Source organism: Pelodiscus sinensis, chromosome 18 (genome assembly GCF_049634645.1).
Source record: "Pelodiscus sinensis isolate JC-2024 chromosome 18, ASM4963464v1, whole genome shotgun sequence".
Taxonomy (NCBI): Eukaryota; Metazoa; Chordata; order Testudines; family Trionychidae; genus Pelodiscus; species Pelodiscus sinensis.
Window position 1 is genome coordinate 21,000,354 of NC_134728.1, and position 24,945 is coordinate 21,025,298.

A 24,945-nucleotide genomic window follows, 5' to 3' on the forward strand; every position below is an offset into this window, starting at 1 on the left:
AGTGGCAACATGAATTTCTTGCTCAAGAAAGCCCTATAGTTAAAAAGGCCATCCGAGCTTTCTTGCACAAGAGAGCGTCTACACTGGCATGGATGCTCTTGCACAAAAGCACATGCCAGTGTAGACACTCTCTTCTGGAAGAGTTTTTGCGCAAGATCATGCCGGTGTAGACGTAGCCATCATGTTTTACCTGGTTCACTTTTGTAAGCCCTGTGAGAGGAGGGTTAGACCACTGTACATTTCAGTGTCAATTTTTCCTTGTCATCCTGTTTCTCTTAACTATATCCCATTGGGCCACCCTAAGTAATTGTTCGTTTGCAGAAAGTTATTTCACGCTTGTGGCATGAAAACAGTAGTTGGTGGTTGAGGTGAAGTTGGTTGCCTGTGACACAATTTGGCCTGGTTTTGCTTTCTCAGAGACCTTTCACAGGGAACAAGATTTTGGTTCTCATACATTGGCCTCCTTTTGGATTCCAAGAGCCTGCTCAGTAAGGGATGAACATACACTGTCTACACGTGACTCTGTGCCACATCCCAAATGTCAAGCATCACACTTCCAGTAGCAGTGACATTTTCCCCTTTTAATGAATATTCATTACTGAAGAGCTGTTTTTATGATCCTAAAGCTATAATGTGTTTGACGTAATTCAGGATAAATAACACTGGAGCTCGAGCTGTGATTTACAAAGTGGAGTGAAGGAGAGAAAAGCCTCATATTTGATTTTAGGGTTTTAAAGAACCTTCATTTTGGAAAGCTTATTTTTGAAAAAACACAGGTTCCTATTTGCTTTCATTGGTGTGAGGTGCATTAAGACTAAATGGAACATAACGGAGCAAAGGTAAATTCATTTCAGGTAAACTGAATTTGGGCTAAGTATCAGGAAACATTTTCTAGCAGTGAGGCCTGTTAGACTGTGGAATAATCTTGGAAAGGAAGTTACAGAAGCCCCATCATTTGAGTTCTTTACTTAAACTTGGACAAAGCTGGAGAAAATGCTACAGGGAACCATCATGTACTGAGGAGATGGAAAAATCCCCATTTTCAGCACCTTGTCTAGCTCTAATTTCTGTGATTTTTTTTAAATGTCTCTGTAAACAAGATTAAATCACAGTGGAATGAGACTTGTCTCAGATACAAATATCCAGGAAAATAATAATAAAATTAATAATTTATGGATTGCCAAGAGCTAAGGACCAAAATATGACTTGGGTTGCACAGCGGTGGAGTAAGGTCTGAAAAATAAAAGTCAATTTTATGATAACAGCTCTAAGTGTTTTAATTAGCAATTCTCTAATGACACATTTAGTTTGCGAAAGGATTAATAATTGCATCTAGCTGAATCTTTCCTGTCAGAATATCAGTGACTGCTTCTTAGAGCAATAAAGAAGCTGAAAGTCATATGCTAATTGTAGTAACTTATCATTATATAATGAAACATCCATTTTTAATCCTCCCTTATAGACTCTACAGGCTATGTCAGCCACCTTTAGATGGGGACTTATAAAAATGAAAGCAACACCCATGTTATGGAGTCATTAAAGTATTCAGCTGAAATCAACCCTGACCAAGGACCCATGACAACTGACACTGGTGGTGTTAAATGGAGACGGGAGGATATGGTGCTGGGTGTCTTGTGTTCGGTAAGAGAGATGAATCTGCGAGGCCCGCCTGCTGAGAACTCCTACAGTATATGGGCAAAGATTCTTATTGGTTCCTTGGCTTATTGGAGAAGTTCTCTTACCATAAACACTGTAGAGCTGAGACAAAAGACGTGCCCCCTGCCCGAATGGCCAGAAGGAATGGCAATTCCATGTCAAGAAACTGCAACTTTACTAAGAATTCAGCTATGCTGCTGGCTGAAGTTGTGGCCTTCGAGTTATGGATCCATAAAGCAAAAGCAAGATGAAGCACATCTACTCTCCCAGTAGTTTATCTGGCATCCATTTAATTGCCAGCAGAATTTTGGTCAGTGGTCTCTTCTGTAAAAGCATGAGGAATACCACTGAGTTAACACACTGACCTGCACTTTTGAACCAGGAATAACTCAAGTTTCTGGTTTATTCACATATGAATATAAAGTTTCTCTTCTAGAGTCGTTTTCCTCCTCAGCCCAGTGAGAACCAATCTCTGTATGCTGCAGAGTACACATTCCATAATACTTCTTACCATTACTTCCTCTGACTTACAATAGAGGTCAGGTTTGGGATTAACATTTTTTTACTAATGGTCTATTATGTATTCTGGAAATACAATAATATTTTACCAGAGAGTTTGGCAATGAAGGATTTTTTAGGAGAAATTACAAAGAAAATAATTGCGGTCTTATAGTCTGATTATTTGAGCAGATGTAGTTTTTAAAAGCAGGTCAGAAGAACTATAGTTATTTATGTGGAGTGGAGTATTTGTTTTGGATCATGTTATTATATATACAAAATTTAAATAAAAATTATATTGTTTAAAATGGGACCAATATGCTGGCAATTACACAGCTAATCCCAGTTTACTGGAAACAATTCTACATTATTTAAAATCTTTCAGTATTTAAGTAGTCTTTAATACAGTTATTAAAATGTATTAGAAAGGTTTTTAAGTTAAAAGAAAAAGGAATCATGTATATAATGTACTTTATTTTTTCCTGTTTCAAAATTGTTCTCCATTCTGTCAGTATTAGCATTTGTGCAGTAATTTTCTCCAAATTACTGATACTCATTGAGAATGTCAGCAGTCTCAGGCCAGAAATAATGTTCTTTTGGAGTGAGTGCCTTAATAATGATTCACCCATATCTAATAAAATTCAGCAGCACTGGAGGAACCTAACGTTATTCTCTCTCACTGTAGAAAAGCCATAGTATCTTTTAAAACAATTCATTGTTAGGAGACTCCAGGAACTGTTTGGAGTGATGTACATTCTAGAGAATGAAGGGTTTCTTTTGTTTGTTTGTTTTGGGTAGGGGGTTGGGGGAGGGAAGGATTGTGTTAGTTTGTTTTTGTTCTGAACAGGGCATTAATGAACTCCAGTTTTATTTAGTTAACAAGCCAACCATCTCAAATATTATGTTAAAAATCATCTCTTCTCACCTGGCTGTGAAGGTTTTCTTAATTCGATTTCTTCAGCTGGCACAAAATTACTTACCACCAACTTTGAGGGGGTTGTATAGGCTTCCTCAATTATTAAATGTTTGAAATATTTTTGGTTTCCTTCATTGTCAGACTGAGTGTTTTTGGGAGAGGGGACACACGCTTGCTTGTTTTATTTCTTTTTAAGTATTTCTTCTGACCCACCTCAGTCCACAGCAGAGGGCTCCTGTTACATCCAAGACACAGGGGACAGTTACTGCAGTCAGATGAGCAGAACACATTGTTTCTAAGCAGTTGTGCTTCTTCATAACCTTGGAAGATCTAATCTTGCCGTTTGCTGTTGAGAAGAATCATTTCTTGACAATTGTCCCAACTTAAAATTAACTATAATGATATCTAAAAAAAAACCCTATTGAAACACCCAAGAAATAAAAACGTAGGGGCCAGTATCCTCTTCTGGGGTAAATCAGCACAGTTTTGTTGAATTCAGTAGATCTGATTTATACTGCCAGTTGAGAACCCTGTCCTACATTTATGCAGTTCATACAGACCTTAAAGGCGCATAGAAGATGATCTAAGGGCATTTACACTGTGCACTGGTTTACATTAAAATGTATGTGTTTTTCTCATTAAATACATGCTAGAACATTTTATTATTAAAAGTTGGTTTCTATTACAATGAAAGAGGAGATGATTTTATTTATGTAAGTTACACCCTTTTGTGCTTTGTTGTTAAAGAGAGTTTAGGACTTTGCAGAGCCATGAAAAGTCAAAAGTTGAAGACGTTTGGAAAAGTTGTTTTTGATATCTGATCAAACTGCCTCCTCAGTGCTACTCTCTTCCTGTTTGTGCAGTACCACCTACAAATGTAGTTTCACTTCAGAATTCTTACTAAAAATAGGACAGAGCATTTTTAAGGCTACATAATTATAAAGTTTGAGGCTAGGCCTGAAAAAGTGAGCACAGTTGGAGTTAGAAGGCTTATGCCAAACGACAAGTGAAATCAGTAGAACAGGCTCAGGATATGGACTTTTCAGGACTACAACCAAAGTCAGAGTCAGATCCCAGGTGAGGGTGCCAATTTTCTAATCACATGAACCCAAACACCTTTTCCTTGCTCTGCCTCCTACCAGTGGCCCAGGGCCCCACCACTGTCCTGCCCCTTCTCTGAGGCCCCACCCCTCGCTCAATCCATTCCTCCTCCCTCCATCATTTGCTCTCCCCCACCATCACTCATTCATTCAGCTAGGGTTGGGAGTGAGGGTTCTGAGGGGGAGTTTGGGTGTGGGAGGGGGTTCTAACCTGGAGCTGGAGGTTCCTCTTTCCCCTTTCTCAAATTAAAAAGTTGTTCCCTCAGCAAAAGTGTATTTTGGCTGTAAAATATCTTTTAAAAAATATGAACAAGAAAAAGTTTTTTTTTTCTCCTGTATCTACCTGAAAAAAAGCATTACCACAACAGGACATTGAACTATCATGCCCTTGCGCCTCCAGAAATGCAAAAAGTCCCCAAGGAGAAGAGGAAAAAATCCCAGTGGGCAGACTGTTTGAAAAATGGTCAATAAAATTATGAGTCTGGTTAACAGAAAATATTCCTCTCATGTCAAATTCTTTAGCCCATCATGATCGAATGGCCTGATCTTAGCATGGGGAGGTTCAAAGTCCCAAATTCATAAAATCATAGGGTTGGAAGAGACCTCAGGAGGTCATCGAGCCCAACCCTCTGCCCAAAGCAGGACCAACCCCAACTAAATCCCTCTTCCCCATTCACACACTCGCCTTTTTCTGACAGCTCTTTTGAACCTCCTTTCAGGTAGTTGAAGGCTGCTATCAAATCCCCCCTCACTCTTCTGTAGACTAAATAAGCCCAAATCCCTCAGCCTCTCCTTGTAAGTCATGTGCTCCAGCCCCCTAATCATTTTTGTTGCCCTCCACTGGACTTTCTCCAATGCATTCACATCCTTTCTGGGGCCCAGAACTGGACACAATACTCCAGAGGTGGCCTCACTAGTGCTGCAAAAAGGGGAACAATCACTTCTCTAGATCTGCTAGCAATGCTCCTCCGAATGCACCCCAATATGCCATTAGCCTTCTTGGCTACAAAGGTACACTGTTGACTCATGTGCAACTTTTCATCTACTGTCATCCCCTGGTCTTTGTCTGCCAAACTGCTGCTTAGCCAGTCGGTCTCCAGCCTGTATAAGTGTTTGGGATTTTTCCGTCCTAAGTGCAGGATTCTGCACTTATCCTTGTTGAACCACATAAGATTTCTTTTGGCCCAATCCCCCAATTTGTCTAGGTCACTCTGAACTCTATTCCTACCCCCCAACATAGCTACCTCTCCACGTAGCTCAGTGTCATCTGCAAACTTGCTAAGGGTGCAATCCATCCCCTTAACCAGGTCACTAATAAAGATTTTGAATAAACCTCCAGTCTTGCTATGACACTAGCCCCTTTTCTGGACTTTGGGAAGTCCCAGAACCAATTTGCCTCAGGTCCCCATCAGTAAGAAGGGATAGTTATAATAATGCTCACTTGTCTACCTCTCTGAGGATTGTGATGATTTACCAGGTCATGCTGGTAAAGAGATTTGAAAATATAAAACACTAGCTGCTAACTATCACAGTTTCACTGCTTCCACGATGACTAGGGTAAACACATAGGCAATGTCTGGCACAGCAAATCATACTAAATGGTATCTGAGGCAATCAATGGGCTTCTCAGACACCTGGGCATTATTCACTGATCAAAGACACTATCAGCCCATCCAACCCAGCTTACTCACAAAAGCAGATGTAGTTTTGTGAATAAGGTGACCATTGACTCACCCAGTCACCCTAATACAGCTCTTCACTACACTAACAGTGGTGTCACACCAAAATGTGCAAGTGAGACTGTCATTCTGTCACACATGGATGCATCAGTGAGATCTACAGCAGTACTACAGCCTAGGAGTCTTTGTAGTAGAGCAAGGTCACAGAAGCAGCGTTTCCTGTTTTGGATAAAATTGTTTTGAATTTACCCAGCATCGGGGGCCATTATCCAGGATCAGATTCTGTCCTATTAAAACCAAAAACTGTTCATTGCTTAATTAGGGTTGTCCTAAAAATGTTTAACCCCCAACCCAGCCCTAAAAGCTAGTCATTCTGTGATTGCACATAAATTAGTTTAAGCAAAATGCAGGACAATGTAGCACTTTAAAGACTAACAAGATGGTTTATTAGATGATGAGCTTTCGTGGGCCAGACCCACTTCCTCAGATCAAATAGTGGAAGAAAGTAGTCACAACCATATATACCAAAGGATACAATTTAAAAAAATGAACAAATATGAAAAGGACAAATCACATTGCAGAACAGAAGGGGGATGCGGGGGGGGGGGGGTGGGAAGGGGGAGGAAGGAAGGTAACTTTCTTCCACTATTTGATCTGAGGAAGTGGGTCTGGCCCACGAAAGCTCATCATCTAATAAACCATCTTGTTAGTCTTTAAAGTGCTACATTGTCCTGCATTTTGCTTCAACTACCCCAGACTAACACGGCTACATTTCTATCAATAAATTAGTTTGTGAGCCATGAATTCGTGAATTTTAAATCAAGCTCCAACACTGTTTAACCCTCTCTATTGCTCTTCCCCAGCTGTAAAATGGGAATAATAGGACTACCTACCTCCCAGGGCATTGTGAAGCTTTGTTAGCTACTGTTTGTGAACTGCTTTGAAGTCTGAAAATGCTAAAGGAAGCATTTTTATTTTTCCTCACTCAGCTGAGAGTTAGCAAACTGGGTACAAGGGAGACAAAGAAGAAACAATTACAAAAGAACAACATATATTTCCCATAATTAGATAGTTGGTAACAGCAGGCTTAAGGAAAATCAACCCAAAATACTTTTTACACATAAGCATATCTGATTTATTGTGTCACTCCTCATTGCTGGAATTGCAGTTATTGGATATTTCAGTGCCTCCCCTAATCTGGGAAACCAGTTTGTTTACTACATTTCTTGATACTAGGGGAAAAAACCTCTGTTGTATAAGGCCAGATTCATCAGTCTTACTCATCTTGATTTACACTGTCATTTCAAGAGACTCAGAATCCAGCCTACAGTAATAGAAAGTTAATTGAATAATCACTTTAAAACATTGTCTTGGAGAGAGGGCATTTATTTTAGATTCAGGATGCCCATTCTGAGGCTGAGTCACCCTTCAGCCACATTTGAGACCAATGTAAATTTACTTATTTATGATCCTGAGTCACACTAGTGTAAGTGAATAGAACCTGTGTCAGAAGAACCTGTCAACAGAACCTGTCCATTTGCTAGCCAGATGCAACGCAAGGCATCCCAATATAACATTCGAAAATCTACCATTGGTCACTTGTAGGGGTACTGGAACTTGTAATACTTAAGGGCTGTGTCTACATTGGTGCAATCTTGCGCCAAAGTGGCTGCTTTTGTGCAAAAACATGCTGCCTGTCTACACTAGCGGGGAGTTCTTGCGCAAGAACACTGAAGTTCTAATGTGTGAAATCAGTGCTTCTTGCGCAAGAACTATGATGCTGCCATTCAGGAATAAGCCCTCTTGCACAACTGTTCTTGCGCCAGTGTAGACAGGCAACATGAATTTCTTGCGCAAGAAAGCCTTGTGGTTAAAATGGCCATTAGAGCTTTCTTGCACAAGAGAGCTACTACACTGGCACAGATGCTCTTGCGCAAAGGCACACGCCCGTGTAGACGCTCTCTTCTGGAAGAGTTTTTGCACAAAATCATGCCAATGTAGACGTAGCCATAATGTCAAGAGGCTGCATCTCTGAGCAGAAGTAGAAGGACCTGATTCTTCATTGTACCACAGCAGCTTCATGCTAGTGTAACTCCACTGCTAGTTTAAGAGGATGTGTCCAGAATAGGTGTGGCCTTTTGGTGCTGACAAATTAACATGTGGCCCCCTGATGTGGCAGTGAAGACCCATCTGTTGAGACTTCAAATACCACGGCTGTGCTACTGCTGCATTTGAAGATCATTTTGTGCCCAAGATCTTTCGCGGGGGCAAGGCTGAATGATACACAATGTATAATGTGTTTTTGCATGCAGCAGAACTTCTCATGTTATAGGAAGATGTTCCAGAAATGATCATTTGAGAGAGTTGTAGGGAATTCACATTTTCAAATGTTTTGTAAAAAAATACACATAAGGGTTTTTCCAGTGAAGTGTTGTTGTTTTTTTTGCAGAGGAGGAAAGGTTAAGTTGTACCAGCCATGGTATATTTTCCTTAATGTTCTGTATTTTCAATTGAGCATGTGTCTCCTGCATTAGGATAAAAGCTGTAATATACTTCACAGATGTTCAGCTGAATGCATTGCTGTGATATCTGATCCATGGCATCATTTGGGGATTAACACTGTGGCCAGTAAACTATATTTAAACTCATCAGAATCATTATCAGGACATCCACATGATGGATCCTGTAATATTCAATGGGATTCACATTGTTCCTCCAAGGTTTAAGGGGACAGGGAAAAGGGAATGGGATGGGCACACTCATACAAGGTTAATAAAACCACTATGGCCAGACCCTGGTGTCCTTGTTCAAGCAGAACTCTCTTAACTTGCAGAGGAGTTTTCCTGCAGGAGGACTAAGGAAATACTTCTCATTTGGTGCTCATGGCTCTTTTGGTTTATGGGGAAGAGAAGCAGAGAATCTGTTTTCCCTCAACTCCACTCAGCCCATTAGACACTCTTACAACAACAACAAAATATTGTGGAGATGGAAAATCCCAGGAAACCTGTACATGGCCTCCATACACAAGAACTTAGAAATATGCCTAGACTATAGAAATATGAACAGACATTAAATTAAGAGAGGCTGATGAAGATAACACACTCCTCTGTTCCCCTGCCAACATCCCAGATGGAGATAAACAATTGTTTCTTCCTAAATTACAAACTACAGTACTATAAAAAGAAGCCTCAAACAAAAACAGGACAAATCTCTGTAGAAAGAAAAGATGAGGAATAACAGGAGCTAGCCATCTGGGTTAAGCAACAGAAAATCTAGCCAGCAGCTTTTCCTTCTCAATGCTTTGCTCTCAAGGATTTATATATACCTGCCTAGTCAGGTTACAAAGAGGACCCCAAAATAGGCTAATTAATTCCAAATCACAACCAACTCTCCCCCGTGAGGTAGAGCTTAGCCCTATAGCACCTAGGTGGGGAACGCTGCCTTAATATAAGCCTTTCTCAGCTAGCCCCTCAGCAGTTGTTTATATAGAGTTCCCTGCCTTTCCTGATTGGATCCAGTGGCTTCAGCTCTGCTTCATTACTTACTCCTGATCACCTGAGTGGAGTTAGCCACTGAGCAGGGAGTTAATGTCTTGCTTGTTGGAAATCAGATAAAGTCTCTGCAGTGTTCTCCCAAAACTGGGCCTCTTTTACACCTTAGGCTCTCTACAGCAAAGGCCTAATCTGTCTGCTGCCCTAAGATATGGCAATGGTATTTTAAACAGTGAGTGGTATCAGAAGGCAAGACCCAGGTACTTACAGGAGCCTAGTTCCCATTGATTTCAACAGGAATGTAGGTATAGATAAAGCTCTGGGATGAGGAGTTTATGCTACTAGTCTACCAATACTGGGCCTAATTACAAACTGGAATAAATGACTGTGATCCTGTTTTCTCAGACCAGCAACAAGAAACTAGCAAGTGTTTCCACTGGATGTTGGTAATAGTCAGACTCTTACAAAAGGCTGGAATTCTCCCAAGTCTGCCACCATTACAAGACATGGCAACAAATATCAATGCTATTTCTGTCCTTTAAATGGAAAATTATCAAAAGAGCAAAGAGTCCTCTACATGTTTGTTTCAGCTTGCCCTAGATACAACAGAAAATAAGTTCTGTGTAGCAGGTGTATTAGCCTACGGATACACACACGCACTCACAGTCTCTTGTCCCTCTGTGTACCATACAAACCAGTATATAATGGCTTCATCTTAGCCCCCAGAGAGAAGTATACTCTTTTCTGGTGATTCTCACATTTCTTTCTGGGCCCCTTGGGTGGCCTCCAATCCCCTTCACGGGGAGAGCTCTTCCAGCATGTCCATTATTAGGCTGTTTAGTCCAGGAGCCTTCCCCTTGTTTGATTACGTTCTCTGTTGTATCATCTTTGGTGTCTGTCTCTGAAATATCAATGGCACTTACATCAGCCTGACTAAATGTGCCTTTTGGCAGCACTTCTGCGCTCTCACATTGCATTCCAAGCCCTTTGTCTTGTGTATCAGCTGTGATGCCCGGTGCACCATCCGTGCATGTCTCATTAGCCCTTTCCATTAGCTCTCTCTTCTGTTTATTATGCTTATAATTAATGTTATCAGTGATTTCTAATTATTTAGGCTCAGATGTTCCTGTTCTGTACAGCGTGAAGAGCACCAAACACACTGAAATTGGCCAGCACGCAGAGAAAGTCAGTGACTTCATAGCATCTCTCTGATGAGCACGTGGAGGCCCTGCATGCACAAGGGAAACCCCACGCTAAATGAGTGATTGAGGTGTGCCAAGGAGGAGCTGGGGACAGCCATGTTAGGATTAGGGATGTGAATGGGGAACCTTACCGGGTGTTGCTTTCTGGGTACTGGTTAACCAGTGCCTGGAAGCAGCCCCCCACCTGCAGCCCACCGCAGGCGGAGGGCTGCTCCAGCCTGGGGTGGGGGGCGGGAGCAGGGAGGGTAGGAGCCGGCCTCTTCATCCATGGGGGTTAGGGGGCAGGGAACAGAAGCTGTCAGGATTCACACCAGATGTGACCAGCAGCGTGTTTTGGCACTGTGTTGGAGGAAGGGATGGGCGCTGCTTCCAGTCACGGGAGGGGGTGGGAAGGTCTGACTTGGCCTGTGGATTTGCAGAGCTCATTCCTTCCTGTCAAAAAGCAGCTAATGCCTCCAGGCTGCTGCTGGCCACCGACATAACCCAGTCACCAGCTACAACCTGGGCAGGAAGGGGTTAAGTTAGGGCGGGCAAGATATGGCCTGCCAAGGCCTTCATTCCACCCTGAGGCTACCCGTTAGGACCCTCAGGCAGGGCTCAGAGCAGCTACTCCGTCTGCCTTTCTGCACAGGGAGAGGGGAGAGCTTCATGTGCACAATCTTTCAGCTTCCATTGGCTGGTTCCACTGGCTGCCCCTGCCCCCAGCACAATCTCTCAGCTCCCATTAACCCCCCATGCAGCACAGTGAAGCACATGGAGAAGCCAGCCACTTAGACCTCTGGGGCTGTGGCAGGCAGGGAGTCTGCTGGGCTGCTGGCACCTGCTGGCCAGAGCCTCTCTGGCACCCTACCCCATCCCGTACCCTAACTCCCTGCCCAAGTCACCTCTTCCCCTACCTCCAGGTCACCACCCAAACCCTCTGGACCCCTCTCCTCACCTGCTCCAGGTCACAACTCCCTCCCAGACCGTGCACCTCCCCCCCCCCAGCACCCCAGAATTCTCTCCTGCTCCCATACCCCCTCCCAGACCATGAACCCTAGGTCACAACCCCCTCCTTCACCAAAACTCCTTCTCTGATCCCACACCCTTTCCTGCACCCCAGGACCATGAGCTCCCTTCTGGACCCAACCTCTGTCCTAGACCCTGCACCCCCTCCATGGAAAAGTGCAGCCCCTGACCACTTACCAAACTCTTGAAGTGCCCCCTGTCAAAATGATTGCCCACCCCGGGTTAAGCCTTAAAGATGCATTGTGCACCAGGGCTCAGAAGAGAAGGGTGCGTAAGGGATGGAGCAATTCCATGTTCCCTGGACCGGGGGGGGGGGGGGGGGGGGAAGCAGGTGAAGACAGAGCTAAGCTGCTGCCAGGGAGGCTGCTGTGCAGTCTGCAGATTCAGGGTGGGAACAGACTGGAAATCACCTCCAGGGCCAGCATGCAGCAGGACTGTGCTGATGGACTGGCAGGGGAAGTGACCTGGCCCTGCCCACTGCAGTTTTGCCCTGCCATCAGCCTTGTATATCTAGCCCCACTGTTGGCCTCTGGACCCCCCCCCCCCCCCACACACACACACACACACTCACTGCTGATGGCGGAGCAGCTGACAGGCAGCGATCTGGCCAACAGCAGGACCTGCTAGCACTGATGGTGCTTGGGGAGACAGAAAATATGGGACAATGTATCCGTCTCTTAAAAGAATCACTTTAAGAAATGCTGATTAATGCTCTGCAGACTCTGCAGGGGAAAAATAGGTCTGTTTTTTAATGAATTAGGATTAAAATTAGTAATTAATGTTTGAATCAGGTCATTATTTTCTTGATCCTTTTTAAAATTAAATTTGGTTAAAAGCACTTGGAGGGCAATGAGCGGAGAATCATGATTATTTAATCAGCTTGAAATTACGTACATAATTACTTACACAAGTGAGGCATTTTTGGTTCAGATAATTAAAAACAATTAGCATGGTTTTATCGCAGTTTTAATGGATGAAAATCAAATTCACCTTATTAGTCAAGGTTGAAAACTTGCTTTTTTGGGGTTGAGAATTCTGTTTCAAATTATTGCATGAGAGTTAATGAAGACACCACATGAGCACAAGGCTGGGAAAGGAAGGATTTGCACAGGGTATATCTTTTATCTCTGATCCCACATGAACTCAGCCCTCTTATTTTTTCAATTTGTGTTTATTATTCTTTTGCATATGCAACTAAGCAACCTTATAGCCAATACAAGCCCTAATGTATCTTGCCACAAGGGACAATACACATACTGGGCCTTATTTTCTCTCACGTACAGATTCATACAATACATTTCACAGCCAGAAGGGACACTGTGATCATCTAGTTTGACTTTGTGTATAAACAGACCGTTCGTACTTCCTAGAGTAGATCTTTCAGAAAAACATCCAATGTTGATTTTTAAATGATCAGTGATGAGGAATCCACCTCAATCTCTGGTAAATCGTTCTAATGGTTAATTCCTCTCACCGTTAAAATGTATTCCTCATTTCCCATCTGAACTAGCTTAGCGTCAACTGCCAATCATTGGATCACATTATACCTTTCTCTGGTAGACTGAATAACCAAAGATTAAATACTGGTTCTCCATAGTGCTTATAGACTGTAATCAAATAACCCCTTAAGGTTCTTTTTGTTAAGAGAAACAAAGTGAGCTCCTCGATTCAGTTGTAATAAGGCAGGTTTTCTAACCCTGTAATCACTGTCACGGCTCTTCTCTGAATTCTCTCCAATCTATCAACATCCTTCACGAAATGGTGAACACAGAAGTGGGCACGGTTTTCCAGCAGTGGTCATTCCAATGCCCAATACAGAGTTTGGCTTAGTACAAATCAGATGTTGCACCAATCAGAAGAGCTGACAGCCTGCATGGGCGCTGGGCAAAGTGAGGGGCCCCCGCTCCATGTTCCTCTGCAGAGAGGGTGAGGCTGGGGGTACCTGTCTCTCAGAGCTTCACAGAGCATGCAGAGTGGTTCTCTGGCAGCAATTAAAAGGGCCTGGGGCTCCAGTCACTGTTTATACCACATCCTGCTCATAGCCTGCTCTTTCACCCTCTCCCCAGCATGCTCTGGATAGCTTTGAGGGCTGCCTGGCGGGTGTAGGGGTGGCGGCAGGCTATGGGTGACACTGAGGGCTGTCCCTTCTGTCTGAGGCCCTGCCCTTTCCAGGAGCACAGCGCTCTGCTCCCTCCCCCCGGCCAACCACGCTCTGGAGCCTAGCAAGTCTATAGGCTCTCCTGGATAACTGCTTCTCTGCCTCTTGGCTAAGATCAAGGGGGGGGGGGGGGGCGTGTCAAATCACTAGCTCATAGTGAAGACATAATCTATGTCCCTTGGTGGATCCTGGCCTAAGTGACTTGCCCAAGGTTGCATAGCAAGTTGTGTGAACCAGACACCATGGCCCTTTCTTAAACTCCTCTTCTGCGCACCTCCCATCTAGATGTTTTCTTTGCCCTTGCCCATCAAGAATCCTCAGAAACATTGTTCAGAACCAGATTTTATTATCAGTAGTTTCAGAGCCACTTAAAATCTTTCTAGCAGGCTAATACTTCTTAGTTTTACTCCTTAGAACCAGACAGTTTTAGCTGTGGTCACTAATATGACTATAAAATACTTTAAAGAAATCTATGGTAACACCAGTATTTCACAGCAGTAGGTAAAAACTGTGTTGGTTTCAAGAGAACCAATAGGGGTTGGTTTTCTTCCACTAAAGTAAATAAGTGGAGAGAAACACTGATGTCACTTGCAAAGAGTGATTCCATTTATTATGTCCCTTCTCAATAAATTTTCAGGAAACACACTGGCCCTCTCCCTGGTCAGTAACCATGGCACAGCTGTAATTTCATTAGTACTCTGTTAATAATCCCTAGCAAACACAGAGTGCTTTGCAGCTGCTGGTTGCTAAACAGCGCAGAGAAGTTAAGTGATTTGTGTATGTCCATGAGAGAGGTTGAAACAGATGCCGTATTTCCTAGAGTGGTACATTGTCACTCAGCCTCTGCCTTACACAGCCCTTTAAACCCACTTTATATCACACCATGCATGTGCTTTATCTCCATACTGCTATGCACTTGGATACGATCTGATATTTCTATTTTTCTACTTACTCCTTACTGTTAAATGTATGTTCTTGGACTCATCTTCAAAGAAAGGTTGATTTAAAGAAATAGTGGGGTGTACACAGACCCCAAATCACACATTTTCTACTATTCCAAACAGTGTGCAAATTGAGAGGGGACCCTGAACCTAAATAGTTGTTTAGCGAATGGTTTTTAGTTATCTCCTGAAAAATATGCATGGAAATAGCTTCACAATAATGGTGCAGAGGCATAATGCGGTGATGGTACATTAGCAATTCTGCCATAGATTTGGCTATGGATGTGGGTTTTGACTCCTATTGATTTTAATGGATTTCATCAATAAGGTAAATATTGGGCCTACTCTTCAGTAGGTATAAAACAGCTCTTGATTTCAATTTTTACCTGCTCTGGATCTGGGTCATAATACACACAGAATCATCCATCTATCTATCCATCTATACTCATCCAGTGTTACCAAAGGGTGAGCTTCCTCATACAGAATTAAAACCTCTACTCAGCAAAGGTAGAATGAGAACCGCCAGGCATTTTAAAGCAGGCCAGTTAGCTGCAGTTATCTTAAACTGGTTCTTCCCCAAACTGCGACATTCTTTATCTGCAGATAAATGATACTCAATCTGGTTTGAAATTGTTTATCTTTGAAAATCAAAGCATTTAATGACATCCAGTCTACTCCTTCTACCCGAGCATCCAACTTTTAGTATGAGCAGGGAGCAAAATATCAGCACTCCTAGGGACTGGCTTTTGGAAAGCAATTTTTGATCAATACAGCCAGCTGAATGGTCAGTATTAAGGTGATTATTAAAAACAAATTTCACTGCATAGATAACTTTCTGCACATGATGTCATTCAAATGATGTGCTGTATAATTCCATCATATTAATACTACTTTTTTCCACTCTTACTCATCTGGGAGAATCACAGCTAATAAACTACTCTTGTGACTCAGCGTAACTAGTTTCAAAGATGTTCAGCCTCGTTCATTTTAGCCCATTATGTCCATTATCCATTTTCAGACATATTGAGAGGTTCCACATGTGCAGGATCACAAAAACAATAAACCATTCAAAATAGATTTGAAGTACACAGCACAAACTGCCAATTCTGCTCCTTTCACATTAATGGTAAAACTCTAGCTTGTGTATATTCAAAGCAGTGTGTCACCAGTAAAGGAAACTATGTAGGCACTGGACAGTAATGTCTTTTCCATACACTCCAATTAAATTAAGATGACAGTAGTTTTGGGCTGTCAGGTTGTTCAATTATTTATTGGCTTCTCAATAGACAGTAGTTGCGTCTCAAATTTCTAACTTTAACTCTGCGTTCCATTAAATTCACTATAGTTAGCACCAAGAATAAATAGACTCTTGGAAGATTAACCAAGTCAGATGTTAAAGCTAAATGCCTCATCCATCCTCTCTCTTACCAGTCACTAACAGTTCATCACTGCTTTTAATAAAAAATGAGAATGTTAAAAGCCTCGGCAAGAACAGGGTCTAAAAGGCCAGGCTTTGCTTTAATCACCCGGATTGTTTGTTTCCTGTGGTTGCTCATAATGCAGACTCTCAGCTTGGAACAGAGTGAAACTTGAGCAGTTCTTTCATTTAGTGTTTGAAACCACCACAAGAGGCAATTGCTTTATTGGTTTCTCTCTGGATGTCCATTTTGCCTCTCTAACTACAAACGTAGAGCTGGACAATGTTTGGGAGCTGAAACTTTTTTCATCAAACTAGCAGATTTAGGTCAACTGAAACTTTTTGCTTATTGAAAGTCAAGTATGAATTAGGCGCCTAACTCATGTAGTTGCTTTTGAAAATCCCACTTAAGCTACCTTTGTAAATCTGATCCTATCTAGTCTGGAATTACACCTAACATTGAGAGCTCACCTGTTGTCAACTCATGGATGCTAAGTCTTAGATTTTGCCCATCTCAGTTCCTTTCACTAAAACCCCTTTGTAAGGATAATGATTTTTCAGCTGAAAGGCACCTTACTGAGTCCTATTATAGACATGATTCCCAACATGTTTAAGGATTCAGATAATTATAACATTGACAACAGCTCTGAAGCATAAGAAAATTGTGCTGTTTTCATTGGCTTCAACTATCGACTGACAGAACCAGAGTACTTTTGAATAGAGTATGCCAAATGACTGGAATAATCTTTCACAGCTTCCCACCCAACAGAGGTCAACAACTCATTTTGTGAAGAGAGATGGCAGATGAATGACAAAGCTAAAATGAAACCTCAAACAACCTCTCTGATACCCTGAGTTTCAATGGTGGTATCATATTATAATGCATTCATGGGTGTTTTCAGGGAACCGTGTAATAGCAAGATGATTTCAGAGCGGGCAGTAAATAATCACTTAAGAAAGCTTATTTTTGACCTGAGTATGTAGCCATGCCTGTGGGGTGTGGGTTTTCAGCACATAAACCCATGTTTAACTCCACAGCCTTCTTTGCTTTGTCATTTACATTTAACAGGCTTTGCCATTAAGAAAATCAAAACTCAAAACTGGGTTCATCTTGTCTACAGGAGGTCAAGAAGTAAAATGGCATGGACACCTGTCAAATACAAAGTACAAGGAAACCCCATTAATTACTCGCTGCTTGTAAAGTGCTAGGGACATGCAATAAATATTAAAGCCAAAGCCCTTTACCCTTCAAGTCCTTGCTCAGAGCACAGCAAAAAACGGTTGCACCTCAGAGCAAATGTAAGATCACACGTTAGACTAACCTGAGTGCTGAGCAGAACTCTGAATGGCCATCCCTACTTGCATGTGGGGTGAACCAAAAAAGAGGTTAGATCTGGGAACAGAACTGATGCATCTACAAAGAACATGGACTTAAGCTTGATCCTCATTAGGCTATCATGGTAATAACTAAATACTTCCCTCTCTGGACTCATTCCTGTAGTGAGATGCAAGTCACACTCTCATAATGCAGAGTGGGTGTCCCCTGTGTTGTCCTTCCTGTCCATTACTCTGTTCCATGTACTTCGCAATTCAACACTCCACACCGGCACTGTAGAGGATCAATCTTAATTTATTATTAATTATTATGGCAGCATCTCTCAGTAGGCTGAAAACACTGGCACCAGGATTTTGGTTAAATTCCACTTGGGGTATCCAAGATTCCCTAATATCCCCCCTTCAATTTCAATGGGACATGATTTTTTCACTCAGCCTCAATATTTATGTAGCAATGCTGTGTGGCACATTTCGTCCCAGAGGTGGTTGCATGTAAGCACTCGTGGAAATAATTGCTAAGAGCTTCGGGACCTCGAGGAGGTTGAAGAGTTAAGAGATGTGATAGTTTGTGTTTGGTTTTTTGGAACATACATTTTTGTTAAACATGTCAAACATATTTGGACACAAATTACTGATTCCATCTGACCGCGGGCAAGTCAGATCATCCTGGGAAAGAATGCTCATGGCAGAACTAAAGTTACCAGAGATCATGCTCTAAGGGACACATAAATACCGCAGAACAATGATCATATCCTATGAACCACAGGCCATCTCTTTGTCCCCTTTCACACGCAATAGCAGGGATGTTACTTAAGCAACAATGACAACACAAGGCATTTACTGGCAATAAGTGACTAACTGAACAGGGCTGATTACCCTCAGCTGTTCTCCAGCCATTAACCCCAGTTGGTCCCTGCACCTCAGGATGCTGTGAGTGTGAGGGTATGATTGATGGTATGAGCTGGACATGAAAATAAAACAGGAAAGGACAGATTTTGTAAAGGAGGGTAATATACTCCTGCAAGGACCATTTCTAGAGAGTTAATCTGTCTATTTGGGACATGTAGTAAAGAGTCACTCACGCACAACAGTTTCCATCCAGAGAGCTCAATATAGAATCATAGAATCATAGAATAATAGGACTGGAAGGGACCTCGAGAGGTCATCGAGTCCAGCCCCCCGCCCTCAAGGCAGGATCAAGCTCCGTCTACACCATCCCTGACAGATGTCTATCTAACCTGTTCTTAAATATCTCCAGAGAGGGAGATTCCACCACCTCCCTTGGCAATTTATTCCAATATTTGACCACCCTGACAGTTAGGAATTTTTTCCTAATGTCCAATCTAAACCTCCCCTGCTGCACTTTAAGCCCATTACTCCTTGTCCTGTCCTCAGAAACCAAGAGGAACAAATTTTCTCCTTCCTCCTTGTGACACCCTTTTAGATATTTGAAAACCGCTATCATGTCCCCCCTTAATCTTCTTTTTTCCAAACTAAACAAGCCCAGTTCATGAAGCCTGGCTTCATAGGTCATGTTCTCTAAACCTTTAATCATTCTTGTCGCTCTTCTCTGTACCCTTTCCAATTTCTCCACATCTTTCTTGAAATGTGGCGCCCAGAACTGGACACAGTACTCCAGCTGAGGCCTAACTAGTGCAGAGTAGAGTGGCAGAATGACTTCACGAGTTTTGCTTACAACACACCTGTTGATACAACCTAGAATCATATTTGCTTTTTTTGCAACAGCATCACACTGTTGGCTCATATTCAACTTGTGGTCCACTATGACCCCTAGATCCCTTTCTGCCATGCTCCTTCCTAGACAGTCGCTTCCCATCTTGTATGTATGGAACTGATTGTTCCTTCCTAAGTGGAGCACTTTGCATTTCTCTTTATTAAACCTCATCCTGTTTACCTCTGACCATTTCTCTAACTTGCTAAGGTCATTTTGAATTATGTCCCTATCCTCCAAAGAAGTTGCAACCCCACCCAGTTTGGTATCATCTGCAAACTTAATAAGCGTACTCTCTATCCCAATATCTACATCATTGATGAAGATATTGAACAGTACGGGTCCCAAAACAGACCCTTGAGGAACTCCACTTGTTATCCCTTTCCAGCAGGATTTAGAACCGTTAACAACAACTCTCTGACTACGGTTATCCAGCCAATTATGCACCCACCTTATCGTGGCCCTATCTAAGTTATATTTGCCTAGTTTATCAATAAGAATATCATGCGAGAATATATGCAATACAAAGGTGCACAGGTATCCTAATCCTCATTTTATAGGAGGAGAAGAGGAGACAGAGAGTGAATGACTTGCCGACTGTGAAGAAAGAACAAGCAATAGAGGGAGGGGGGGTGAAGTGGGCGTGAGGTCTCAGCGAAGAGGCAGGGCACAAGGCAGGGCCTCAGGGAAGCAGGGCAAGTGTGTTCAGGTTTTTTATGTTGTTAGAAAGTTGGCAGTTCTCCACACTGCCACGCTGAGCCAATAACAGAGTCAGATATAACACTCAAATTTTGAGTCTGGGGCCCTATCTGTTGGACTGTGCTGCCTCTCTTTTATAAGATGAATATTCCCTTTAGATTCCCACAGCTACTCACATTGCTCAGAAATCCTGCAGTGTGACAAAGAGGAGTAATGCTGAAGTTTCCTTCCTTCTGCAAGTCTCAGAGGAGTAGCTGCAATAGTCTGTAACTTATAAAAACCTTAAAAAGCAATGAGTGGTCCTGTGGCACGTGAGAGACAAACCAAATTATACATAACACATCATGAGTTTCTGTCGACACAACCCACTTCTTCAGATGAGTACAGCAAAAGGGACAGAAACCCTAAATCAAAAGCAGAAAAAGAAGGGAGAAGGGGAGAAAAAAAAAACTATCAAAGTGCTCATGCAAAATGAGGTTAATAGAGTGGGCTGTAAGTGTCCCATACCTAGCTTTTGATGTCATTTGGGTGTTAAATATAATGGCCCATCCAGTTCAGTTTGACACCACCTGGGAGAGGGTGTCAAATTTGCACACGAAGGACAGTTCAGCAGTCTCTCTCTCTCAGTGGTTGGCGCCTGAAATTTCTTTGTAGAAGAATGGCTTCTTTTAAACCCAGGCAGGTTAAAATGTTGCCCCTCAGGTTTCTGTGTGTTACCATTTTGAATATCTGATTTGTGTCCATTAATCCTTTGTGGTAGAGTCTGTCCAGTTTAGGAAGGGAAAGTTGGCTACGATGGATGCTTTTTTTCATATGACCAGTAGATGGTGCTAATTCTCTTTGCATGTGAAAGCTTCTTGAAATATGGTCCCAGTTCATTTTAGTTGTGCAGCTTGCAGGAAATGCAACGTGGTACAGCCACCTTAAGGCATTTACATTAAAGGAATATAGCTATGTTCTTTTTCTTGTTGTTCTTTTACCTTCTCATTGTGTCTAGGAAAGAGACAAATTGGTGGCTAGTTACCAGATTCCCAGGGCTGTCAAGTCAAGATTTCTTGTGAGAACTAATCACACATATACAGAACACAAAGAACAATGGCTTTTATGTTGTGACTATCGCTAGCTGTTGTGCTTGTATGGTAATATAGCACTTGGGATAAATGCTCTACAGCATAGTGAGAGCCCTGGGCTTAGTTCCTTGAATCAACTGGGATGTATAGATATCACAACCCCTCCCCATAAGCAGATCTACCACCGTAACAAACTTACTTCAGACTTACTGTTATATGCAGTGCAGTTATAGCTGTGTCAGTCCCAGGATATTAGAGGCAAGGTGGGTCTAATAAGATAGTGTGTCTCTTGAAGTGATTTGTCATACTAAGAGTAGCTGAGTTTTTTAATTAAACGTGATACTTTCCCCTTAGCTTGACATTTTTCAGTGATTGACTTTCCTCTTTTACCTGTGCTAGACAGCTTAAATTGTTGTGTGATCCTCATGTGTAAGTCTGTGATATGCTGTCCTATCTACCACAGAATTATCCATCCCTCTGCCTTCTTGGATCCCTCCTGAACTTCTTATCCTCTAAAAGGTGCATTAAGAAAATTGGGCCTGATCCATTAATTCTTACACCCTGAGCACATGTTGCAACTATATGTACATGTGTGTGTGTGTGCATGTGCGTGCATATGCACCTGTAACCCACACACCTAGTGTGGTTACAGAGCAATGCAAGTGTTACTTAGACCACGGCAACAGTTAAGATCAAGAGACCGCTACAGCATGGGCTAGGAGCTAGCTGGCTTTTAGCTCAGAGGGTAGAGGCTCCTATATTCTGCTTCAGAGGTCACAGGTTGAAATCCACCTGGTGGAGGTTACAAGTGGGGGCTCATCCAGGATCTCAACTGGATCTCTGAAGCTCGGGACGGGCTTCCTCACCTAAGGGAAGTATGTAACCCACAACACCTAGTGTGTACTGAGCAATGCAAGTGGTACCTAGACCACAGCAACAGTTAAGACCAAGAGACCTCTACAGCATGGGCTGGAAGCCAGCTGGCTTTTAGATCAGAGAATAGTGGCTCCTATACTCCGCTTCAGAGGTCGCAGGTTGAAATCTGCCCGGTGGCAGATACACACACACACACACACACAAGCACAAATATACTTTTGAATTTCTGTTTACACTCCTCCTTTTTCCTTGCATTGCCACAATAGTTCAGTACAGGAATAACCAGAAACAGCGAATACTTGTCAGTAGCAGAGATTATTCCTGGAAAGCTTATTTCAAATTCGTATTTGCATCTGAAATGTAAGGAACACAAATTCCTTCAGTCACAGGGACAGATCCTCAACTGGTGCAAACTTTCCTCGCTCCACTCACTTCAGGCCGGTGGTTTACATCAGGCTTTGCTGATTTACATTGGCTGAGAATCTGATCCAACACATGGAAATGGCTAGGCAGTAGACATCAGGAGCTGCCTCTCTAGCTGTGTGTGCCCAAGTCATGCAACGGCTGGCCGCTCCTGAGCCAGGAAGGTGCAAGCTGCATTGCCAACAGGTCTCTGAAACCAACTTGCCCCCTTTCCTTTGAGCTGGCTGAGCAGCTCAGTTTTAAGGCCACAATTCAGCTCCCATTAAAGTAAAGAGGGTGGGGGTGCACCCATGGACTCCCAGAAGAATTAGATTAGCCTCAAGGACCAACTGTGTGACCCCTGTAGTAGTGAGCTTATGAGTAATCCCAATAACTTCAATGAGTCTATGCAGGTGAGTAAGTGTTGAACAGTTTGCTACTAATGATGAAGGAGTGGTGACTTCGCCATGCTATGCACATTAGGTGCAGCCCCTAGTCCCCTGACAAGTTGAAAACGAACCCCTGGGTTGGGTAATTTAGCATGTGTCACCTGACTTCAAACATGAGCTGCTAAGATCTTAATGAAAACAGCATGAATGGAGCCCCCATTAGCTCTCTGCTGGATTTATAGCCTCCTCTCATTGGAATTCAGAGGAAGACATGCCAGGGTTTGCATTAATATTTATCTGGTTTATAGTGTACTCTGTGCACATTAAAAAGTGTTATTGTACATTATTTGGTGAATAATCAGTGCTCGTATTTTTTTCCCATTAACCTGTATTTACCTATACTGCCTGTTTGCAGGAAGTTTTTTTAAATAGCTTGTATAATCTTTATGTATATATTTAACATTGCTCCTTGCTTAATTTCTTCCTCCTACTGGGTTTTTGATGTCAGTTCTGACAGATTAATTCTGTTTGAATGAATACAGGTTTTTCTTCTCTTTAGTTTTTCTTTTAAAGCTGGCTCCATCCTCGCTGATGCCAAGCAATATTCTTCAGCTCACTCCACGATTTTGTACTGCCTGAGAGGTCGCAGCAAAGAGAATGTGGGATGGGAAAACAAAGGAGCTAGTAAAATGGTGAAAACGTATTGGCATTAAGTGAGCCGTGGATGCTATTTTCATCATGGCTTTCTCGTAAAAAGAATGTAGATAACAGATGCTTCTCCGACCTCACAAAAGGAAATGCTGATGGACCCTTTCTCCACCTAACCCACAGAGGATGTGAGACTCTTACAGATCGACCTAGTAATCTTAACTCAAGATTCTAGTTCTGGAGGACCCTGAAGTGTCAGCCAAGATAGTGGCCATCACACCAGGCCTCAATTGTTTGATGTCCTTCAGATACATTTATGGCCATGCAAAGCACCTGCACTGCATTGACATCAAAGGGTGATCTGAAAATCCAGGGGTTGCCTGATCAGGGCCCATCTTTGAGACAGTGCTGCTGGGTCTCACTATGTTCACAATAATAGGGGATCTTGCACATCCTTGTGTGGGTGCCTAACAGGGAATGTAAGGCTCCTGTAGCTCCAGCCTAAGGCTGAGTGGATACTGCAAGCGGGAGCAGGCAGTGTTAAACATTGTGATTAGGAGGGTGAAGAGACGTAAGTCCCAAGACTCAGGTGCATCTGCTCCCTTCTTCTCAGGAATGCAAGGTACAAAAAGGGATGGAGCATGGGGCCCTGCCATGGCAGGAGGGAGGCCACCCCGGACTGCAGCCTTGCTGGCTCCAGGTGCGGAGGGGAGCCCTGCTGCCTGGGGGCATGGAGCCTTGCTGACCTGAGTAGGGCTGGTGGCCCAGAGAGGAGGCTGGTTGGGGGGGCAGAGAGCCCCACTGGGCAGAGTGGGGCCAGCAACCTGGAGATGAGCCCCACCAGAGGGCTGGGGGCAGCAGAGCCCAGCAGGTGGGCTGGGGACAGTGCACTGGCTAGGGCTACAGCCAGATGGGGAGCCCTGGGAGAGACCGCAGCCTGACCTCACTTGGTCCAACAAACTCCCTTGTTCAGGACTGCTCAGGACCCAAGGATGCTGGACCAGGGAAGTTCAACCTGTATGTGCACCAAGGTATGTGTGGAGGTAACCACCAGTAGACACACATGCTGCCAGCTCTGGGTGCCGTGTGTGCTCTGTTAAGCAGCTGGGTGGCATTTAAATCTCTCCTAGGTGGACACCCAATCACTCAGCTTACAGAGAATACTGCATAGAGGCCTTAGTGTGCTCTGGTCTTGCAGACGAGGCCCATAACTATACACTTCCCTCTCTGACTTCTCTCCTGGAGACAAGTTTATCACCAGTGTTCGTGCCTGCATTTGTTTAGAATAAATGAAGATGGAAAAAAGGTCACTGAGTCCCTTTCCATTCAAGGGCAGGAGAGAGAGCCCTGAAAGAAGATGTATTGGACTTAGAATGCTGCTCAGCTCATCCCAAACCTACAATGATAAAAGTAAAATAAAATAACCAGGTCCTCCCATGACCCCGTGTTTGTAAACCAGAGGCAGACCCTGCTGCAACTGCTGCTGTCCTAACTGCTGATGAACGCCATTCAAATCTGATTATGTCAGTCAGCAGATGCTTCCCTTCACCTACCTATTGCAACTTTTTCCAAAGGGCCTCTGATTTTGTTTGCTGCTGATAATGCAGGATGAGAAAATATGTCAATAAATATTCCCTCTGCTTCCTAAATCCCTCCATAATTCTCATTCCAGTCAATGTCAGAGTAATTGCAGTCTCCTATGATCAATGGTCTAACCCTGGTCCAGTC

General features: G+C 43.1%; 1 protein-coding gene and 1 long non-coding RNA gene across 9 annotated transcripts in view; one reads left to right on the forward strand and one right to left on the reverse strand.

Annotated features, from left to right (window-relative positions):
- Nucleotides 1-3,763, forward strand: part of PREX1 (phosphatidylinositol-3,4,5-trisphosphate dependent Rac exchange factor 1) — a 267,346-nt gene extending 263,583 nt beyond the window's left edge. For all 4 annotated transcript variants that reach the window (XM_075901238.1, XM_075901237.1, XM_075901236.1 and 1 more), the window contains one exon: nt 1,463-3,763. In XM_075901238.1, the coding sequence (XP_075757353.1) occupies nt 1,463-1,505 (43 nt within the window). In that variant the 3' untranslated portion in view covers nt 1,506-3,763. The remainder of the gene's footprint in view (nt 1-1,462) is intronic.
- LOC142818856 (uncharacterized) overlaps nt 1-24,945 on the reverse strand; it is a 244,659-nt gene that overhangs the window by 59,288 nt on the left and 160,426 nt on the right. For 2 of the 5 annotated variants that reach the window (XR_012896536.1, XR_012896537.1), the window contains one exon: nt 19,664-20,825. The exons of the other annotated variants lie outside the window; for them this stretch is intronic. This is a non-coding gene — a long non-coding RNA (uncharacterized LOC142818856). Of the gene's footprint in view, nt 1-19,663; nt 20,826-24,945 lie in introns of those variants that run through there. 5 annotated transcript variants of the gene reach the window in all.